The following is a 24,485-nucleotide window of genomic DNA, read 5'->3' on the forward strand; positions in this document are numbered from 1 at the left end:
TAGGACAGACAATAGAACAGACAATCACATACAGTACACAGACATGCGCTTCCTGAAAACAAAGAAGCTGAATGATGTAGTTTGTACCTTATATGTCTTCATGACACGTTTCTACTTCATTACCTGACCGAGGCAGGCCCATCGGATTGGAGTGATTTCACAGGCATTCAGATGCCATTTCCACCAGGGGGCATTCCCAAAGCGTCAAGCGTGACACAATGTAGAGTTCCCTTGGAAAGGGAATTCAACGGATTACTCAAAAATCTGTTGGCATTTGTCTCTGAGCCAAGAATTTGCCTCAGACAACAGTCACATGAAATCAGTTGTCACAGCAACAACATATACTGTATATATGTACAGTAGAAGTAAATTTGTTCAGAGTTAGTTCTGAAATTGCGTTTGAATAAAATTAAATGACATCTTTTGCACTGCATATGTACTAGGTAACTGAACAAATACACGTTTGATAAATTAAAACATTTGTATGTCATCCATTTTTAAATAATTTAACAAGACACTTAAGAAAACCATTGAATCATTTTGACCAACTTTATGCATTTCTGTAGGTTTTTTGGTTCATGCATTCTAGAGTTGAAAATGCTACCACCAACTCTAGGATTCAACTCTGGTAAAATATTTAAGACTGACATGTAACACAAACTCTGAGCAAAGTTCTATTTGTGAAGGTTTCTGCAGCACACTGATGATATGTATTGTCTCCTATCGATTTTGCCTGAAGGACTTTTAGCCCAGCGGTACTCCATTTTGCTGGAGCTGCAGCAAATATCAAACTAGCAAATAGCCTAGCGACGAGTACTGTAAGTGAGGGTGATGCGAACTTCAGAAAAACACCTGCACATTTCTAATATTGATATCCAAGAAAGAAAGAAAAAAGGAGAAAAAATATGACTTGAAACCAGCTTTTATTTGTCCGGCTGCTACAGACAGCATGACGTCAGTATCAACTGAATGATTTATATCGACGGAAAATTCAGCATAGTAAGGAATGCTTTTTTTTTTTCCCCCCTGTTATTTCTGCTTGCTGTGCAGCTCTCAGCTGTCCCTGATGAATGAACTGAGAGAGAGAAAGAGAGAGGTTTGAATGTATGCTTCTGTATCATTTTGTTTAATCCTCTCATACGATAAATGCCATGAGTTTAGCATTCATCATAATGTCAGGTATGAATTAAGTGAAATGCCTTTATTTTGGTAAATAACAAATGCTGGTGTCATGTTTTATCATAAATTACGTACAGAAAGCTAATGTTTATGCATTTGTTGGTGCTATCTGTGTGACATTTAGTAAAATCAGGACATTCAAGGAATTTTTCATGCTGTATATTTTATTATATCACAGCGCTGCTGAATTCTCGAATCCGATTCATCAGACGATCGATTCATATTTAAAGATAGCAGCTCATTTTCAGGGTTTTGTATGGCAGATGCTCAACAATATATGGTATAAACGTACGTAATGCATAATCAGCGATATGGTGAAGCTTAGAGATGTTTATGTAACATTTTTGTAAGGAGTCTCCAGTGTCAGGTTAAAATTTCCCTCTACGCACAAACGTCTTCAGGACATTGAAACATAGCAAGCTGCATGTTATTTATTTATTTATTTATTAATTTATTTAAATTGTTAGTATAACTTCAAGAGAGTGGAAAAAAGGGACACTGGTGAAGGAATGGCTGGTTATAGCTGCTATAGTGTAAGTGATAACAGGTACCGACTTGTTTTGGGGGTGTTGCACAATATAAAAGGTAACTACTAACGTATTTAAAAAAAACAAAAAAAAAACAAGCATGACATGTTGCTCTTTAATAATTAAAAAAAAATACTTGTGTTGAAAATCTGCTGTGGTATACGAAAAATAAAATACTTCTGGGATTTGTAAATCTTTTCCTGTAACAGCATGATTTATTCCTTACATAATGCATAATTGTATTATCTCAGAATTCATTAGTGTAAATGAGTACAACATGAGGCTGCAAAGCAAATACAGCTAATGATCTCTATATGTATGTGTATGTCTATTGGAACATTTAATGCTAATTAAAATACTAATTACAATACTAAACAAAGAGTGTGTTTCTTTAAGCTTTAATAGGAAAACATGAAAGCTCTGTAGCTGTAGATCTTTTAGTATTTCAGTATTTTATTTTAAGTAACATATTGGTTTGAACACAATATTGTTTTTTTTTTATATATATATATACTTTATATACAGTGTATATTGTATTTTTCATGGATACATTAAGCATGGATACATATCCAATCTCGAGCATGATAAACTGAATGGTTTGGATCCAGTTTGAACACTTTGGACCCAGTTTAAGTTTAATCCTGGACCATTCAAGATTTCCTCTGGAGCACTGCTTAGAAATTAATAAATTTGAATAAGATTCCAATTTTTGCATTTTAATTTAGCTTTATTTTGCTATTATACCTTGATGAATATGATGCAATATGAATATGAATCCACAACATTTTAGCCTTCTTTTCTGTCAGTTTATTACATACTTTCACTGGGCTGGTGTGTACATGGAAGCATTTTCAAATCTCCTTTTGTGTAATGGAGATATTTTTGAAAATTGTCTTTGTGTGGACAGGATGATTTATTTTTTGTTGTTGTTGTTGTTGTTGTTTTTTAAAAAAAAATGGTGCAGTAACAACCATGTTTAAAAAAATGATCCATATACGTATGTATGGACAGGTCTGCTGTCCAAATCCTGATATTAAATCTTGTTCAAACTGAAAGTACCAGAAGGCACTAAAAAACACAAACCAACAGATTTATCACCTTAAACCCTGTCGAGGCAACACCTGACCATCCACAGGTCGCAGTTTTTCAGAGACTGTCCTCCATTTTGTGGTTGTGTGTGCGCTGTGTGTGGCTCCAGATGGCTGCTGTCCCTCTCTCTCACTTGTCACAGGAGGGCTGTAAGCAGAGGCTCAGGGCTCTAATTTCTACATTCTGAAGGAGCGATGAAGATCGGAAAAGAGTCATTACACCAAAAAAAAAAGTGTTTGGAAGTCAATTCACATCCGCTGTGAAGGGAAGGAAATGAGAGGGTCAGACAGAGAGAGAGATTGCAGAAAGAAAAAGGCAGCAAGCAGATGTTTGCCATCATCACCGAAATGTCACAAGTGGATGTGTTGTGGAAAAGTGTGTGTGTGTGGAAGTATGAATGTCTGTGGCATGTACTGAATATTCACGATCTTTGTACAGTTGCAGGTGCGCCACTATGCTTTCATTTCGCCGTGTCCTGCGTTTAATGAATATGCATGAGAATGAGCCAGAGACGATGCGTTCACTGTCCCTGTATTATCGTGTGTTTTAATTCTGGCTTTGCCCTTTTTACAACATGCTGCCTGTTTGTATGAGCATCTTGCTGATTATTTTCCCATGTTTGCGTTTGTATAATCTTGAATTTGTGTTTAGTTGACCTTCTGTTTAAATCCCACACTGTAGGGACCTAGAGCTTTTAATATTTATTACAGTTTACATGCAATTCCTTGAGATCAAATTAAATGATTGAATGACATTCTTAAACAGGATTTAGTTCCGCTCCACTAATTTGATTGGCCAAGCGCCGTTCCAAGCGGGCTTATACTGTATTTAGTATTAGCGACAGTATTAGAGTTAGCGACATCATCAGCGGACATGGCAAACGCTACAATTTTTATTGATATAATTTTTAAACTTAAAATATGAAAGCTCGTCAGATAAAGATGAAAAGGAAGAAGGGAAGCCATTTTCACCAGATGCATTTTAAACGGGAAGGTACAAATCAATGTGAGCTAGCTAGCCAGCTAGCTGATGTGCTATAAAGTGAGAGTAGCTTCTTTGGGATCTATTTCCACTAGCGGAGCAAAAATAAACAAAATATTTGGCCATATTGTGTCCAAAATATCAGTTATATAGAAGCAATATCACACCCTCAGCTGTGCAGTTATTCTGTACATCAGCACGGTTGTGATTAGCTGCAGCACTTGCCATGGAACGAGCATTTCTAGCTGTAATTGCAGCCGAAAAGCACTCCAGATGTCTGCTATCCAAACCTCAGTTGACATCAAGCCCCCGCCCACATGTACAGTCAGAATTTTTCTAAAGATCACATGGACAAGCCAGAAGGCTATTGGAAAAATGTTCTGTGGATGGATGAGACCAAAGTAGAATTTCGTGGTTTAAAGAAGTTTAAATGAGAAGCATTATGTTTGTAGAAAGGAAAACACTGCATTCCAGCATAAGAACTTTATCCCATCTGTGAAACATAGTGGTGGTGGTAGTATCATGGTTTTGTGCCTGTTTAACTGCACCTGGTCCAGGACGACTTGTCTTCATTGATGGAACAATGAATTCTGAATTATCAGCGAAATCTAAAGGAAAATATCAGGACATGAACTGAATCTCAAGAGAAAGTGGGTCATGCAGCAAGTCAACAACCCCAAGCACACAAATCGTTATACCAAAGAATGGTTAAAGAAGAATAAAGGTAATGTTTTGGAATGGCCAAGTCAAAATTTTGACCTTAATCCAATAGAAATGTTGTGGAAGAACCTGAAGCAAGCAGTTCATGTGAGGAAACCCACCAACATCCCAGAGTTGAAGCTGTTCTGTACTGAGGAACGGGCTAAAATTCCTCCCGGCCGATGTGCAGGACTGATCAAAAGTTACCGAAAACGTTTAGTTACAGTTATTGCTGCACAAGGGGGTCACACCAGATACTGAAAGCAAAGGTTCACAGATACATTGTAGTCTTGTATTTAGACTTCCCTTCTAGGTTAGCTGTATATATTTTTTAGACTGTTTTATATATGTTTTGTAGACCCTAACTCTGTGCTAGTCATGTACTAACAGCAGACTCCAGAACTGTTCTAGCCTTTTATATAGTTGATTTCTAGTCTATGCTAACCTTGTACTTTGTAGACAACAATGTCCTACTGATGTACTGTAGCTTGTAGACTCTATATTCCAGCGTTTTATTTTGTAGAGTCCTGCCCTATGCTAGCTTTCTACTTTGTGAATTTCTTCTGTGTTATAGCCTTGTAGTTTTGTTCAAGGCTAGCTTTTTTACTTTCCAGCTGTGCTTGTTTGCATTTAGTAGACTCTTGCCCTGTGCTACTCTTGTACTTTGCAGTCTTAAGTTCTATACTTGTCTTGTATTCTGTTTATGCTAACTCTATGCTAGTCTTATGCTTGTTTATGCTAGCTCTATGCTAGTCTTATGCTTGTTTATGCTAGCTCTATGCTAATCTTATGCGTGTATACTCTTTAGTTCTGTTCCAGGCTGTTACGTTGTAGATTTCTGTTCTTTGCCAGGTTTTCAACTTGAAGATTCTTGCGTTCTGCTCGTCTTGCACTCTGTAGACTTTATCTATATAGCTGTGTTTTACCTTTTACATTCTAGTTCTATGCTAGCCTTGTGTTTTGTAGACTGTCTTTCTGCTACTCTTGCATTCAGTCAGATTTAATAACGATGATCTTTCTCCCTTCACTTTAATATTGCCGTTATCCCTCGTAATGCATTCACTCCGCTTTGTTAATCCATTACAAATAGTCTGTTTGCCAGTGATTGAAACGATTGGTGAGTATATAAAGATGAATGGCACTATAATCGGATTTAACAAGCTCTTTCTCTGTGCTTGTTCAGTCGATGAGACTTTAGCCTGACATTTCTACGGTGTAAAACCAGATAAAAAAAAAAAAAACTGAAGCTGCTCTCAAATATTAAACATAGATTATGAATTGTTTAAATGTGCATGTGTCTACACGCATGTAAGTATGAGTCTGCAAACGTTGATTAGCTAACTCGTAAAAGGAAAGCGCATGTTAAAAATCCACTCCACGGCCCGCAGGCTCAAGATGTTCTGTCAGCTGTTCCTCAGCAGCCTAATTTGTTCTCTTGTCCTATGCGGGCCCTTTTGCTCGACAGCGGAATACATCAATCTTAAACCTGGCTTCTGTGTGAAATTCCTCTTTAATGGCTTTTTACATTCTCTTACAATTATAATGTAGCTAGAAAAGCAAGCAGGGAATGTGAAACATGCATTAGGGTTCAGAGGTGATGAAAGGTATCATAGAGTGCAGTAAATGACTTCTCTCATGTGTGGCAATTACAGCTGAATGTGAATGATGTGGGGGTTTGAGGACGTGAGAGAAATGGGTTAGTTGGTTTCTAGCCTTTGTATCATGGGGCTACTTTTTCAGAGTTGGTGAGTTAAGTCTAACTGTTTTGTCAATATTTACGCGGGGAAGGTTATGCATATACAAAGTCGGGTTACGCTCATGCTTAAGGTGATGGTTTAAGCTCCAAATTCAGAGTATGCACATCACATGGAGGATTTCTCAGAGGTTTTTTTTTTTTTTTGGGTGATTGTTGTGGCCAAAACGGCTTGGTTTTGATGCAGCTTTTGTGAGTTTTCGTTTTGTGTGATTTCTTTGGGTTTTTTTTTGCAGAAAAAGTCTTCCACAGTGATGTTTGTTGGTAAATGGAACCTTTTCGGTGTACTCATGTTTAGGGATGCACCGAAATGAAAATTTTTGGCCGAAGCCGAATACCGAATACGTTTTTCCACTTTTTTTCCATTTATTTTGCCATTTTTTTCACCATTGCATGAATTAAATAGTCAAAATGTGCCTTTTACTATTTTGTCTTGCTTTTCAAAGAAAAAAATCAATTACAAAAACTATAATTTCAAAATATTTATTTAACACTGAACATTTTTTTTTCATTCCAGCAGGCATAGGCTTCCAACAAGGCACAATATAACTTTAAATAAATAAATTATTAAAATAAAAATATTTTTATGTGGTCATCTTTGAGCCCCCTTGAATAGCCTATGTTAGGCCTATAACTGACTGCTGAAAGAATGGAACACTCTGTAGCCTACAACAAAAAAAGTGCATTAAAAAGTTCATTGAGTGCAAAAAATGGTTCTATTCGGTTCTATATGGCTGATTATATTGGGGATATATACCGCTCGCGTCCCTGTACACCTTGCGGAGTATTATAGTAGATATAGTATACTTAGATACGTTGTTAATGTTATGGTCCTTGATAGATTTAGTTAGTTTAAACTTTAGATTAGTTCATTTAAAACTGCTGGGTTTTCCACTCCCAGTCCATAGTACTAGTTCATGTTTCTTGTTTTGGGTTTTGACCCTGTTTTCTGTGACCGCAACTTTGATTCCTGCTTTGCCCCGTTTATGCCTGTTTGCCAATCGCCCGAGCCTTTGTTTGTCTTGACTACGTTTGTTGGATTACGATTTGGATTTATCTGCCTGCCCTTAAATAAATACGTCACCTGCACCTGCTTCCGTACTCTACTCCCTTACGTCTCGCGACGTGACAGAATACTGCGGAAAAGAAACAAAACAAACGCACGTGTCCACAGTAAACAATGTCACGATTGTCAACATCCGAAGAGCATGCGCTCGCTGAGCACATATATGCACGTAGATCGTGCATGCGCGCGCCCCCTCATTTCTCCGAGCGTGCTCCCGGAAGTGGAGGTCGTGACATTCGCGCGTCTCACTCTGGTTGCTAGGCAATTTGGTCGCGTCAGCAAACACGTCATTGTTCGGTCAAATTTATTCGGCCTTTTCACTTATACAGCCGAACACCGAAAGTGCTTTTTTGCTATTTTCGGCCGAATAATTTCGGTTGCCGAACATTCGGTGCATCCCTACTCATGTTTGACGCAAATGAATCGAAGAGGGCTTTGGCTGTATTGTGATGACATCGCATAATGCATCTTGGCTCAAATCGGTGGAAAATCTGTGGTAATTTTGAAAAATTGCAAGCTCTACATGACTCTACATGATTTTGCATTCATGAGGTGGCCTGGTTTTCTTGAATAACACTACTGGACATGGGGTCCAGACCAATGTCTTTAAACACAAGCACTTGGTTTTCTGTCAAAAAAAAAACATAAATAGGAAAGTATGAAAATGAATGGAAGTTACTGAATGAGGAACTAGAGAGGTTTCCCCCCCCCCTTTGTTTTGTTTTGATTTGTTTTGCATGGAAGCCCGTTTCTGCCGCGGTGAAAAATAATTGTAAAAGAGGTCATTGCGACTTTATATCTTTACATCTCCCAATCCTGTCATTTGTTTCTCACAATTACGAGTTTACATATCACAATTCTGACTTTTTTTCTCTCTCGCAATTTAGACTTTGTTAGACTTTGTCTCTCGCAGTTTAGACAATGTAAATTTTACATTTAGTTACTTATGAAGAATGCATCAACAAAGCATCAGCAATTCTCCATAAATAGGCCAACACTCATCAGCTAGTCAAGACAAGGAAAACCAGATGCCAACCTGTGCTTGTTACCTGAAGTTAGTCAGGTATATTTCAGCTACTGTTTCAAGTGGATGTCTAAATTGTGTGTAAAAAAGGCAGAATTGTGGGATGTAAACTCGTAGTTGCGAGAAATAATGTCAAAATTGTGCAATGTGAACTCGCAAATTTGAAGAAAAAAAAAAAAGTCAGAATTGTGAGATGTTTACTCAAAATTGCGAGAAAAAAGCTCTGAAACAAGTGTCCATAGCTTTGTTTGTATTTTTGCTGTCAAAATGTAATAAACCTCATTATTTGACAGTTAATCAAATAGCACTTGATCTAGCACATCCTGTTATTTTCATTATTTTTATGAAGCCACAAGATACTAATTGATCGTAATGTGTGCACAGGATGCAGACTATTTAATAACGCTTTTAATTAGATGTTTTGAGTCACTGAAGTAATGAAGTGATGCCAATGTTTTTGATTCATTCGAAAAAAAGTTCACAAAAAGTTATCCTACCATTTATCCAAAGGCATGAGTCTTTAAGATGTTGTTGATGTGGTGCACAGTTGATGCGATAATAAACATAATTATGTTCTTTTCCAGATCCAGGAAGGCTCATGGCATCCATGACTTCTCTTCTATCTATCTTCTCACTTCTTCTTGCACACTGTTCTTTATTAAATATATAATTAAAGTAATATGCTTCTAGAAATGATCATTATTTGTTTCTGACTTTTCCATAGTGCACTAAGACAAGCGATACGTCAAAGAAATAACGGATTAGGACTTTACCTTCCAGGACTAGCCAATTAGAATGTTTTTGTTTTTTTTCCCCCCTTATCACTCAAACAAGCCCCGCCCCTTTTTGTATTCCCTTCCTCTTGCTCTCTCTCTTTCTCTCTCTTTCTGGAGGTTGTTTTATGCTAACTCTTGTGTCTTCTTACTAACCAAACAGCTTCAAGTTCTTCCAGTTTGATTTGTACTTTTTTGTGTTGTAGTTTTCCTTACCTTTTGTGTCCATTTGAAATGACTAACATTGTGTCATTCACGGAATGTCGGACCATCTGTTGTTTTCTCTACTTAACTTGCGTACTTACATACTAACCTCTTTAAAAAATTGTCATTCTTTTAATTGACAAACCAATCAATGAAGACATTATATATTTTAATATATATACGAATTTAATCATTTGGATTATTCGCTTTATTTGAAAATAATTTCAAAAATACTTTATTTTATTCAGTTTAATATATATATATATATATATATATATATATATATATATATATATATATATATATATATATATATATATATATATTATACACACACAGTACTGTGCAAAATTCTTACATGCAAAGAAATGCTGTAGGGGCAAAGATGCCTTCAAATATAATGAAATTAAATGTTTCTATATTTTAAAAAATCTATAAAGGGCAATAAACATTAATAACTGGAAGTACTAATTAGTGCAGTTATATAAGGAAATGAGCTTTACGTTTGAGTGAACCAGCCACGGCTCTTCTGGAGACTTTGACTGTCACACTTGCTTCTTATTTATGCAGCAAAATCCAGCAGCCTTCATTCTTATTTATTTTTTTCTTTTTTTTTTTTCTTTCTGAAAAGTGGTCTGTTCCATAATATGCTGCTTCCTTTACTGACATACAAACATTAATCTGTAACATTTAATTTTGTGCTATGAAAACTAATGTTTGGAAATCTAAAATCTTTTTGTACTGACTCTCAAATGTAGAAGTCATAAAATAAAAATCTGTAACATAGTTTGTACTTAACCAAAATCGGTTGCCTAAGACTTTTGCGCAGTACTGTATATATAATTAAACACCGGTTGGCCTACAACCATCTATTTTCAAAATCATTTACCAGCCGAGATACGTCTCCACTAAAGAGACAAAAACTAAATGACCTTTATTGAATTCACGGTTTGTCACTGCTATTTTTTTTTTCTTCCCCCTCCCCTATTTTCTCCTAAAGCACTCAGGCATTGGACACGCTATGGTAAACAAACTGCATTATATGGTAGATATCATTCTAATTGTCTTCTACTTTGGTTTGCCCTGGATTTCCGTTTCCTCTTTCTATTCTGTTTGCTTTTACTGACTACACAAACTCCCGTCGGTCTCAAGGTAGCCACAAAAAAGTTAAATATCCACATTTTATTTCATTTTCTTCCACCTTTATTATAATAGCTGTGTTCTGCTTTTCATCCACCTAGGACCCTTTTTTTAATTATTTTTTTTTAAATTATTTATTTATTTATTTATTTGCATTTCATCTGCTTCCCTTAAATGTGTGCGATCTAAATATATGCAATTTTTTATATAAATATTTGCAAAATTAAGAGTCTTTTCTGTAGATTTCCTTTTCTCATATTTTTTCTCCGTTTTGTTGTCTCAACAAAAATAATACTAATAATAATTCTAGCAATAATTACAATTACTTTACATAATAAAAATGATCATGTATGATGACTCTAATGGCTGGCAGTAAGACTAACACATAATTGAGTGCAAAGGTTTGTACACCCTTAGAATCTCTAGTTGTGCATAAGATTTATTTAATGATTAATTATGTATATAGATATGTTGGTTTGTTTTCAGTTTTCTGACATAATCCACAATGCCACTTATCTGCCTGCTGACTACCTGCTGATATAGGGTTTAGTCCTGCACTTAATGCTAGCGATGCAGCAGAGCTTTAATCGTTTAGTCTGTCCCAGTTCTCATCGTTCATGTTAATATAGCAGTCAGTGCCACTGTGCTTGTCATCTCTTTCTTGTTGTATAGCAAGTGTCCAATGTTTGCTGTTTCCAGCAAGGATTTCTTTTGAGTATGACACTGAACATTACAAGAAAATGCTGAATGAGACAAGAAGCTTAAATTGTACGACTATACAATGGCTATGTTTTAAAAGGCTGAGAGGAAATGCCGGTAATGTAATGACATATTCCATGTTAATGCATAGAAGTATACAATACTGAACTATTTTCTAATTAATTATCTTTTTTTTTTAACTGCACACTATAAAGACTGCACACTATAATACTTGCTGTTAAATTATCATTAATTAACATGACCAAAAACGTCTTGCAATATAAGCATTTTTGAAAATTATTCAGTTCTTGACTTATTTCTTGAGTCATACATGTTATACATTAACCCTGCAGTTTAGCTTTTAATCTTTTAACAGGAAATATTTTGTAAAATCATGATCAAATATAGAAAGTAATATTTCACATCCATAAATCTTGCTTTCTTACTGCGTGGCATCAGATTCATGACATGATCTTGTCTATTATCGCTAACCCTAACACAAAACTCTTTACCTGGCCTTATTTACTCCTGCATGCAAGCGAATTTCCTCAAAATTCTTTTGACAATCAGCTACATAACATCCAGTTATGTATGTATATGTAAATGTATATACATATTTAATGCACATGTATATACATTAGGCGTATACAGTATATCTACATGATTGCAACTTTATTTATTTTCTTTCCCATTATTGGACAAGAACCGCTAAAACAAATAATGACTTCATTGTATCTTGCTAAAGAAAATGAAAAAAAAAATAATAATAAAAGAAGTTAGAGGGAAAGAACTTTTTTGTTTTACAGACAAGTGCACTCATTTGCACACAGCATGAGGTTTAATCAGTAGGACTGTTGATGAAAAAAATTTCATTTGTGCTCTATTCTGTAAGAGGGCCTCTTTTCAAACTGCATTCATATGCAATTATTGTGCTTTAAGAGATATTTAAGCAGTGGATCAAATAGTTATAGTAACACTTAGAATGCTTAGTGTTTACTGTAATAACAAAAGTCTTTCCCTCTTTCTTCTATTTTTCTTTAACTTAAACATAGCATTCAAAATTTTTTATTTGATTTATTTTTAATCATTACGTGCATTTTTTAAAATTATTTTTTACATTGTTGTGTTTTGTGTAGCATGGATTTACTTATTTTTATATTACCTTTACCCATCTCTATCCCGGGAGGGTGTCTGTGTTGCCCAAGCCGAGGACGTTTCGGCTTGCACGAGTGTTTGGATTCGAGTTCTTTGGGTTCATTTCTGTCACTTTGCCTTATGATTAACCCCCATAACCAACTAAACATCTGTGTTTATGTTCTTTTCTGGTGCAGTGGTGTGTTCTGTAATTTTATTTTGACACCCTTCTCCCATTGCTACTGAGTGGTTTTAGTCGTCCTTTTCTTTGGTGTGAGGCCTTTGTTGGTTTTGTTTTGGTTGCATGGCTTTTTCTCCACCATACTAGCATTTTGTTTTGGATGGATTGCTGTCTTTCATTATTAACCACAGAAAACCCCTTATCACCAAAACAACTTGAGATTTCTGACGAACCCGATCTGATTTTCAAATCAAATCGTAGAGGATTTCTCCAATTGACTACTCCAGTTGTGTTTCTTCTAATTTTTACTAAATTTACTAAAACCTAAATCTGTTACTAATACAATTGTTTGAACCAGACCTTTGTTATAACTGTACTAACAACCATTTTTGTGTCTGACTCTCCCTTACTTACTAAAGTACTAACCGATTTCCCTCATACCCAATACCTCAACACTTATACATATTTTCCCATTTAAAGTCCCCCTTGGCCCATATCTTGTTCACCTCCTTCTCTATTCAAAGCCCCTAGTTTTATTTACAGATTTAGGGACCCACTTTGATTTTTTTTTACTTTGGAATGATGTTGGAATCACACTTTACTCGGCTCTGGAATACCATCTGTCTTTCCTAAATCTGAGGAGAAACTGCGGATTGTCATCAAGCTGCCAGCCACCTGTGCAAAGATTCATGGCTAAAAATGGGCCTTCCACCAAATGTGTGCCAATTTACACCAATGTACGCCAAGGTACACTAATGTACACTGATGTGTACTGATGTATATCAGTGTACAGTATGCCAGTGTTCATACGGCAATATATGCCAGTCTACCAATATACACCAATATATGCCAGTGTACATTGATGTACTCAGTTGTACACTAATGTATGTCAGTGCACACCAATGTACAACAGTTTACTCCCATGTACATCAGTGTACACCAGTGTGCATCACTGTATACTGATTTACAACAATCTACACCAATGTACACTCAATTATGTCACTGTACACCAATGTAAAATAATGTACAATGATGTACATCAATGTACGTCACATACACTTATGTACAAATTTTATATGCATTACTTTGAAAGTGTAGCTTCTTTTATTGATTAATTGTAAGCAATGTAACTTACCGTTTGGCCTCTTTTTGTCCAACTTAGTGGCAGTCAAAGGTAAGTGGAATGGACGCGGTGTGTTTTCAAAATCTGTTTCAGGGGTTGAAGAAGATGGATTTAGTTTGGTTAGTGCTGCATTAGTGGAATGGCTGAAGTTTAAAAATTATTTCTTGACTACCATAGATATATGGACATTTATCATTATAAGATTTAGGATTTAGTCAACAATGTGTGGACAGTACCGTTTCATTTGATACAGGGATGGACAAATCGATAGCTAAGGTGCTCATTCCGAATCCCATGACCCTGTGAGCTAAACATATAATCCATGGTGCTGTCTGGCTGATAGTAGATAGATTTCTTGGATTAATTATCATGCACAGATGACACAATATTTTCTCTCTGTGTGTGCGCATATGTATATAAACTGTCCATTTAAACCTGAATGAGCATGATGTTAGGTAACTGCTAGAAGATATCTTTAGTTAACTCTCTTAAAGCAAATGCCACTTCTTTGGATATGCGTGGGCGGTCAGAATTTCTCTAGCATACAAATGAAAAAGGCACCTGAGGCAAGTTCTAGCCTACTGTGTCTGACTTCGGTGAGCTTTACAGCTCTTAAACCTGGCTGGAGAGAGATAAGAAGACTATGGACATATTTTAAGTCCTAGGGGGATGAGGTTTGTTTAAAATTTTCTAAGGGTGCGTTCACATGTGTCTGTTTCAATCAAACCTTGGTGTGTTTTCCTCTTTGGCACTGTTTTTTAAGTAGGTAAGAACACTTTGGTGTAATCACACTTGGGTGTGGACCAAACAAAAAGAAAAACAGCCCAAGACCATCTAAGTAAATAAACTTCTAAGTGAACTCTAGTGGAGATTCAACCCTGTATTAAACCAACTGTCAAAAGTGAACCAAATGCGGTATGTATTTTAGGTTGGGCGAGTTTTTTGTTTTTTTTTGTAGATTCGAGCTAGGCGCAAATTGAGCCAAAGGTCTGAGCTGAAGCACTGCAGAGATGCCATGTGTTCTGGATATTTGGCCTAGCAACCAAAAAGAGCAAATAAACACTGGATGCGATGCATTGTTTTTAAACTAGTTATTTAAAGAACTATCTATTCATTTATTTCGCTTTTGCGCTGTCTTCTCTAAGTTTAGGTGATTTTTTGTGATTGCTATGCATATTTTAATAAGCTTAATTATGTGTGGTGGGAAACACATCCACAACAGATAGCACACAAAATAAAATGGTCATTTTTACTCTCATTCATAAAACAGCAAAACGGACTAATAGGTGTGAAAGCGCCCTAAGAACACAGAATTAGTAGGAATCTGAAGTCTCAAGGTTAAACACTTAATGTAAACGGTGTTTCAGGGATCCATTAGACATTCCACCATATTATTTGCCATAGGAGAGAAGTATTGTATTTTCACTCTGGAGTACAGACTTGGCAGGCAGTCATTTTTAAAATGCTAATCTTCTCCTTTCGCTCAGCATGATCAAAAGCAAAACCATTATAAGAGATTTATAAGAAGTGTGTGTGTGTGGTGTAGCATTTCTGGAGTTCAATAAAAGAGATAGATTTTCTCCTTGATTCACTGGGTTGTAGCCTTATGCTTTCTTTCTTTTTTTTCCCCTAACATCACTTAACTGGAATCTGTTATCACCCGGCTGGTCTGCTGAAATGAAACGTTTTGGCGTCATTTTGGACACTCTTGACAACGTTATGATTACTGCGAAAGCAGTTAGTCAGTCACAGGCTATTCTAGACTAGAAGAATGGCCTGTCAGCTCACTTTTAATGTATATAAAGTAGGTTCTGCAAACTTGCTGAGACCAATGCATCAGTATAAAATAATTACCTCAGAACTGACAGGAGATCAATTTCCCCATATATATCAGAATAGGCTCATGACAGCAAGATGGAGAATTTTAGTCCATGCGCCTTTGCAGTGTCTTCCAGCAGATCTATGGGGGACTAGGGAGGAATTATACGACTAGTTTTCTGCAGCTGTAGTCCTGTGCTGTTAGGATTCAAAATAACTAGAAGGAAACGGAAGGAGTGGGTGAGGGGAGGAGTAGGAAGAGAGCGGGGGAGAAGTAAGTAAGGTCTTGCCAGCAAAAAAAAATAATAAAAATAGTGAAAGAAGGAGTTTGGAAAGAGAGGCAGGGAGAAAATGATGAAGAAAAAAAAAATAGAAGTCTGATTTCATATTGAAGATTCATCAGTGTTTCCTCACGCAGAAGCTTTTCTCTATATTGCTCTTTTAACGTTTCTCAGGATTTGACACACTGTTTCTTTCTCAATCTTTCTATTTTCCTTTTTTTTTTCTTCTTTCACAACCTTTCCTTTTTCGCTCTCCTTTTTCTGTCTTTGCTCGAGTTATGGTGTCTGATGCTTTAGATGTGTGCCTTAGAATGCATTAAGCAACAGAAATTTCCTAACTGAAAAGGGATTTTTACTGACAATAGTCAAATTGAATGCATGACTATTTGGCAGCACTTCCGTATGGTTAATGAAGCCTACATAAGCTCTTTATGACAAGTGGCATATGAATAAAAATCAGTCATTAAAGAGTCATGTCATTGAAATAAATTGTCATAACATGAAAGTAGGTTTATTTGGACTGTCAAAAGTAAAGTAAAATACATTTCTGTTTGGAAACACTTTATTAGGGTGCTGTTCATATGACTAAATGAAGCCTACATAAGCACTTTATAACATACAATTGATATATAAAAACTGTCATTAAGCTGTCTTGCTTTAAATCTTCACAACAGAGAATTGAGTTTAATTTTATTAACAGTATTATATATATATATATATATATATATATATATATATATATATATATATATATATATATATATATATATATATATATATAAATATATAAACATCACTATGGTTTCATGCCATTGTCATAAATTGTAAACAATGAAGTGAGTTTATTATTATTATTATTATTATTATTATTATTATTATTATTATTATTATTATTATTATTATTATTATTTTAATAATAGTTATTTATAAATAGTAATATTAAAGGCACTTTATTTAACGGTCAGGGGAAATGTTCATGAGCCTGTCATTACATCACTATAGATGTGTCATAACTTTGTTAACAAAAATTAGTCTGTTAATGTAAATGTTACAACTTGGCAACAAAATTGACCAAAGCAGTCTTTGTCAGCTGATATGTCTTGTAAACTGGTTAAGTAGGTTTATGTCAGTTGTCATGAAGGGCTTATATACAGTAGCACTTGTGTCAAGTAGCTGTATTCACATCGCCTCCTGAGGAAGGTGTTACCAGATATTTTATGGCTCAAACTATTACTTTATTACAATGGTACCTACATTGGACCTTCAAAACATTCATTTGCATTCAATACTATTACAAAGCACAGTTCCATTTCATAAGCATACTTATTTACGAAGCCCATATGCCAGCCAAATGAATCATTTCTGCATTTGTAACACTTTTATGATATATGATATGTATACCTTCTATGTATAACTTTCCCAATGTCATGAATCATGAATGTCATGAACGTGTGCTGTTATTAACACTAATAACATTCAAGATAAAGATAATAAATTACAGGAAAAATCTTGATCTGTGGACCCATAATGCTAATTGAGAGATAGTCTGAAGTCACCTCACAAGTTTGGCATAAACCTTTCATAATTTCTCTAGCCTTGCTTTATTTATGCAATGCCTATGGATGCAGTATAAAGCCCCTATGTAGGTCCCCATAAAATCAAGTATCACTATATATTTTTATCCTTGTTACAGTCAAAAGACATAAAAATAAAGCATGTTTAACATGAGTATAATTATTATGACTAGGACTCGATGTCATTAGTGACTTCTGAGCTACATAGTCAAACATGCAATTCTCTAGCTATTTGGCCAACATCCTCCATAGCAAAAGTTTGTTTTGGCATGCATTTAAAATATAGCCACAAATTCTCCTGATACTTTTCTCCTAGATGTGAGATTATGATGCAAGAACCTGAAACCCAAGCCAAGCCTCGAATCTCTGCTGGAGTCTACTCTGAGCATCCTAGTCTCTGCTGGTGTATCCATTACTGTTTTGCCAGATAGAGTATCAAATGCTAAGTATAGGCCTAATCATTAAAAAAAAAAAAAAAGTTGTCATCTTATATATATATATATATATATATATATATATATATATATATATATATATATATATATATATATATATATATATATATATATATAAGCAAATTCGATGACCTTGACATGACATATTTTCCACACTATAAGATGCCTCCTAAAATCTGTCTGCTAATGGTATCAGTGCGCTATTATATATGTTATTCATTGTGTAAGTTTTAGCTGAATGTCTTTCGGCAGTGTTTAGAATATACGTGACAGAAATGAATAATATGCCAAGCACAGTATATGATTGGTTCATTGGTGGTGGGGGAAGGGTTCTTGTTTCTCAGGAGGTGCTACATGTTAATGCCTGCTTATGAAAAGTAAAAGGCGTCTATGGGTTGCTTGTACGTACATTTCCCAATACTTTTACGTATCGTAAAATCATAAACGAGTAGCAGCAACTCAAAATTTCTCTTCACGTCAGCCTTGAGGTACTATATGCTAATGGAAATAGATTTACGTGTCGTCAATTCATAATCGAGTATACTTAGCAACTTGTTTGCCCCGCCCACTCGGCTCTTTAGTTACGCCCACCGGAATGTTGCAGTACTGAGAGGATTTAGTCATACCCTAAAGTAACCGTGCATGTTAACGGCATAACCTTAGATTTGTAAATGTGGCTGGCAAGAAAGTTTGTAATTATAACATGAACATAAACATGTAGCTGTATTAGAGCAAGGAAAATAAATGCGGAATTTGTTGGTTGTGTATGGAAGCGAGCACTAACCTCCCTGTTCCCCCTTTTTCAGCTGGATCTCTCGCACAGGTGGCTGGCAGCTGGCTGACGTGCCCCTTGTTAACGATTCACATGTTCTAACGATGGAGGCCAGGCCACAAACAAGCTGTGCCAACATCATCAAAATGTCACCAGCATTGTGGTGACTCTCTCCGAGCACAGGCGTAATTGCCAAACAGTGTTTACCGCCTGGACCGTAAAGCTCTTGCCCTAAACCACAGAACAGAGCACAATCTATAATCGAAAGTCATTTCTATGCTAGAACCGAGAGAACACATGGTGTACGTTGTGATGTTATATTCTCAACCATTCTTGATTTGTGTTCACTAAAAGATGGCAAGTTTTCCCTTTTGCGTTATGAATCTATGAACACGACCATTATATTTGTTCCTGTATATTTATTAGCATCATCGTTCTCCAAGGACAATTTACATAACGACTATATAAAGGAACTCGAAACAGCGCCCTTCCATGCATAAAGCAAACCCCTTCGGCTCAACTCGAGTTCCCTGTAGACTCTCTCACTCTCATAGCAGACATAAAAATGCGTTGCCCTGTTTCCGAGGGAAGTACGGAAGATGAAACCAAAATTGTATGAATGAAAAGAAAAGAAACACTGGGGGAAAAAAAGCACAAGAACGCTCAGCAGGAGTTTCTCTAAAGTACAGCTGTTGAAGGCCCATCCAAACATCTCTCAAATTCTCAAGGAGAATATTCTAATAAAACCTGTTATTATGCATGTGTATGAAGCGTGGCTGTCTCCATTTTAGAGCAGATTATTGTTTTCAGATTTTGTCCATGAATGAAAGGGCAGACAGGAAGGTAATTATAGTCCAAACATTTCTCAAACCTTGTTTTTGTAGTGTTGAATCTCATAAGCAATTGGAACTTGAGCTGCAGACAGCTGCAGCTCTAGACGGCTTGACTGCAAGTTAATATTTTTCATTCAAGTTGAATTGGAAGGTGTAAAAGCAAGTTTAACTGCAAAGAACACACATGCAATTAGCTGCAACACAAGGATGTGTTTGCCAAGGATTAGGCTTAGAAGTATGATGGAAAAGGGAAAAAAAAAGGCCAAAGAAGAAGTGAAAAAATACAGAAAATGCAAATACATTGGCACATTTCAGCTGCTTCTAGCCAAGCAGACACATTTGATCCAACTGTGCTGATTTCTTCACAGCAGATGCCATATTAAACCCTGGAGCACTCGACGCTTCCTCCGGCCAGCGCTATTAGGGTAATTAAACGCAAAATGCTATCTGGCTGCAAATCCTGCACAAACCAGGCCTTTGGCACTCATGTGGGAGATGTATCCCCGGCAAAAACCCAATTACCAAAAACACAGAAATGCTTTCATTGACCAGCATTCTCTCCTCATTATTGAGCCAAGTCAAGGTCACAAATTCAATTAAATAAAGCTGTTCCGACACATCGGGAAATGGTGCGCCTACATGCAGTTGTACTGCATTGAAGACTTCAAAGGAACAGAACCTAGATGATCTCTCTCTCTCTCTCTCTCTCTCTCTCTCTCTCTCTCTCTCTCTCTCTCTCTCTCTCTCTCTCTCTGTCTTTGTGGTGCTGTTTTCCCATTTTTTGGTGTGCCATAGAAGTTGAAATTGGAAGGTGAAGATATACTCTCCTATAACACTTCCTATGAAGGTCATATTTTTAATGAACTATGGACACATTCATATCATATTATAATGCATTCATAAGGCATTATACACAGTGTTAGAATTATATGTGTAAAATGACATTTTTTATATATTTTTTTATTATTATGCATTATGTATTGTTAACATGTTGCAATATAAGTAGTGTTCATATAATACATTATAACAAATTCTGCAACTTTACAACATACAATGTTTGCATCTTTAAAATGTATTGCACAACTTTACAACTTGCATCATACTACAAAACTTTACACCATACTGCATAACTTTACAACTTAACATACTGCAAAACTTTACAACTTAACAACATAGTACAAAACTTTACACCATACTGCATAACTTTACAACTTACAACATACTACAAAATTTTACAACTTAACATACTACAAAACTTTACACCATACTGCATAATTTACAACTTACAACATACTACAAAACTTTACAACATACTGCATAACTTTACAACATACTACAAAACTTTACAACTTAACAACATACTACAAAACTTTACAACTTACTGCATAACTTTACATCTTAACAACATACTACCAAACTTTACAACATACTGCATAACTTTACAACATGCTACAAAACTTTACAACTTACAACATAATACAAAACTTTACAACTTAACAACATACTACAAAACTTTACAACATACTGCATAACTTTACAACTTAACAACATACTACAAAACTACACCATACTGTAGCACTTTACAACTTTATAATATTGCACAACTTTACAACATACTACAAAACATTACAACATAAAGTTGTTGTCTGTTTGTTTGTTTTTACAAAACAATTACCTCTCTGGTATTATTCATTTCAAGATCAAGACTGCTTTTGTTATGCTTTATGCAAAAGATATGAATATAGCCATCTATCTATCTAGCTAAATTGCAAACAATTTCCATAAATTATTTTAATGATGTGTATAATGCCGTATGACTGCATTACACCATGATATGGATGTGTTCATAGTTCATTACAACTATGACGTTTATAGAAATAGTTACCGGTAATACTGTGAGAAATAAAACCTTCATCAAGCCTTTGATTTAACAAACATTTTGACAAATACAACTTATAAGCTATTATAATAATATATATCTTAATAATCTATACTCAGGAGATTGCACTCTCTTTTGGTATTTTAAAAGTTAAAAGCACCACTTGCTATGCATTATGTCAATGTAATATATATATATATATATATATATATATATATATATATATATATATATATATATATATATATATATATATATATATATATATATATATAATAACACTGCCTTTTTATAAATAGGTAAAATAAAGTGTATAAAGTCTTAAGAATGGCTGGCTCATAACAGGTTTTAGGTCATTAAACATATGGGCTTCAAGAAAGTATACTGTTAGTTGAGAATGAGAGGTACTGAAAATAACTTCTACTTAAAGCTAGAGTTTATAAGGCTGCATGTTTTTGTCATGACAATTACTACTGTAGCTCAGTGTCATTCTGGTATGCCATAGCATTATGGTATGCCGTAATATGACATAGCTAGCAAGTGATGCTAACAGCTAAACAGAAGTGATTCCAAAATGTATTCTGCAATGTCTCCTGAACTTAGCACTTGGTGGTAAAAATGTCATGAACATACTCTTGCAAATATTTGTCTTATATGATGTTTATGGACACTTGTAATGTCAAGACACACTCTAAATTGGATTGAGTTCGGTTTTGATTGACATGTCACATTCTCAGCATTATGCGACTTGACATACTACAAGTACCATGAGCTATAAAGTTAGCCAGTCCATAAAGTGTCACAAGGCAACTTATGTCACTTGACTTAATGTAGTATTACGTACGTCAGCATCAAAGTTAAATAAAGAAGTGTTGAGCCCAGTGAAATAAACCTTTATAAATATTGACATCGTTGTCACAAAAGGCTTATGTAGGTCTCATGCAGCCCTATAAACACTACGATTTATATCGAGTTACCAAGTAAAGTTTTGCAGAAATTGAATTAGTTGTGTAGATTAGCAGTCAGATTAAGGTGAATGGGCCGTTGCAGCTGTACTCTATAGAAACCTCCACTGCCTTGAGCCTCACCAAATCGAACATTACGGAAACAATACAGGGTAGACGACTACTCAAGTTCTAACCAGTGTTTAATACAGCTTCTTCCTTTCCTCCATTTCTTCTTTCCTCCTCTTTCTCTGGGGAATTCTCTCGCCCTTTCTCTCTCACTCTTTCTCTGATGGGCCGTGCCCAATAACAGGTGACCATATCAGTGGATGGCATTTTGACCACCACTGGTTACACACAGGAGGACTATACCATGTTGGGCTCAGATGATTTCTTCTACATCGGTGGGAGTCCGAACACCGCTGACCTTCCAGGATCACCGGTCAGCAACAACTTCATGGGATGCCTTAAAGACGTAAGTGTGTCTGTGGTGACATTTCAACTGTGTGTTTTTTTTGCTTGTTTGTTTGCTTGTATTTTCACTTGGTTTTAAAGTGTGGTCTGACATTTCTTCAGTTCCCCACTCACAACTTTTAGTTCCTACCTGATTTACTGTTTGATGCTCTAAAACAGAAGAACTTATGGTTTCATCTTAACTTGTCATATACGATCTCTCAGTAAATGTCTATAAAGACAGTATGGAGAAAATAAAAACAGGGTGTCCTGAAAGTCTCCATATATAGGGGACTACGTATGCCAGCACCACGTCGATTGTGCCTTCATCAGTGGATGTTCATGGACGTCCACTTCTCGGTTGGTCCACAACACTTCCAGTCTTTTTTGAATTTGTTAATAAGTTTGGCAACAGTGTTGTGTGTGATGTACTTGCCATGTTTCCTGTCAAAGTCCATTGTGCCCTTGCGTCAGCTTCCTGATCCAGCCGTGAGAATAATTTCAATATGTTCTATATAATGTATGAACAAAGTACGAACAATTTTGGAAGACATTTTGCAAAAAAGTGTTAATTTCCCCATGTATGGAGACTTTGGGACACACTGTAAAGATCGTTTGTGTCTCTGGTAAATTGGCTTGCTTTGCTAATCTGCTCTTAACATGTAAACGTAAATACATTTTATACAAAACGGATGTGAATAAATCAAATAGCAGGCTGTAGAATATATATTCTGGCTACTGCCATTTTTGATTGGAACTATTAAAAAAATGCTGAGACAAGCTACAAATGACATAAACAACTTGTTTCTGTTGACATAAGCAGCTAGTGTTTTATTTTTCTTTTTTTTTTTCTCATTTGCTAGTTGCTTGTGTATTATTTTACACACCATTATCTTTCTCAAGGTGCACTGATGGGGACACTAGGTTCTGACTGCTGTTCCCCTCTTTATGTACAATCGTACGGATTGTGTGCGTGTGCTTGTGTTTTAATTGAAACCTAATTCCAGTTTAGATGCTAAGCTAGATATGCCATCCTGACACGCAAATTAAAAATTGATTTCTTCTTTGGCTCCAGCACTGTGTACTTGTCTGTGTCTCCTTGTCTGTGCCCACAAAAATGTGCTACCTGCCAAAATGAACTCAGTTTACAGAAGTGCACTGCCTTTAATTAATCAGAAATGTGGTGTTGAAGCAGCCAGCATGGTTTCACATATTTTACACAGTTTATTAATAACTCTGGTGGTTAGAGTGACAGGAGAATAGAGTCAACTGTAGCACGAGAAGTCATGTATTTACTTGTCAAGGCTGATTTTGGATGGTTCTCATTATTTCTTATAGTTGATAGTTTTTGATTTTGGTTGTTGTGCAATTCATCCTTAAAGATGGTGGGCTTTGATTGATTTCCGCTTAACCAACTGAGGGACACATGATGAAAGAGGTGTTAGTTTGATCCATTACTGAGTATTATCTATCCGTTGTTTGCGGAATTTAAGATCGAGACCAGAGCATTAAAGCACACTGTAATTTACTTTGTTCCAGTACAACAGTTGTCCTCAAGAGTCAACACTGCACAACTGATTCAATATTAATTAGCTGATGGGGTTACAGGTCTCTAAAGCCCAGTGTTTGGGAAACCCAGTGCAATACTACCTTATGTAATAGTGCTGACTCCAGTCCTGAATTGAGCCCAAGTGTATTCATTTAATTGGCCAGCTTGACCATGGTGTTTTAACATCAGGCAGCCCAGAAAGTATCAACAAAAATATCTATGGCATTTGGCAGATGCCGTTATATATAGGAGCTTACATATATCTTATTTATACAACTGATCAGTCGCGAGTTAAGGGCGTTGCTCAAGAGGGACGCATGTCTTAGCAGTCTTGGGATTTGAATTCATGACTTTC

General features: G+C 35.8%; 1 protein-coding gene across 2 annotated transcripts in view; it reads left to right on the forward strand.

The window, feature by feature from the left end:
- Window positions 1–24,485, forward strand: part of nrxn2b (neurexin 2b) — a 659,496-nt gene that overhangs the window by 334,897 nt on the left and 300,114 nt on the right. The window contains exons 7-8 of one of the 2 annotated variants that reach the window (XM_047152219.2): window positions 10,296–10,319; window positions 22,442–22,603. In XM_047152219.2, coding sequence (XP_047008175.1) covers window positions 10,296–10,319; window positions 22,442–22,603 — 186 coding nt within the window. The remainder of the gene's footprint in view (window positions 1–10,295; window positions 10,320–22,441; window positions 22,604–24,485) is intronic. The other variant, XM_017461810.3, reaches the window with a different exon arrangement.

Source organism: Ictalurus punctatus, chromosome 29 (assembly GCF_001660625.3).
Source record: "Ictalurus punctatus breed USDA103 chromosome 29, Coco_2.0, whole genome shotgun sequence".
Taxonomy (NCBI): domain Eukaryota; kingdom Metazoa; phylum Chordata; class Actinopteri; order Siluriformes; family Ictaluridae; genus Ictalurus; species Ictalurus punctatus.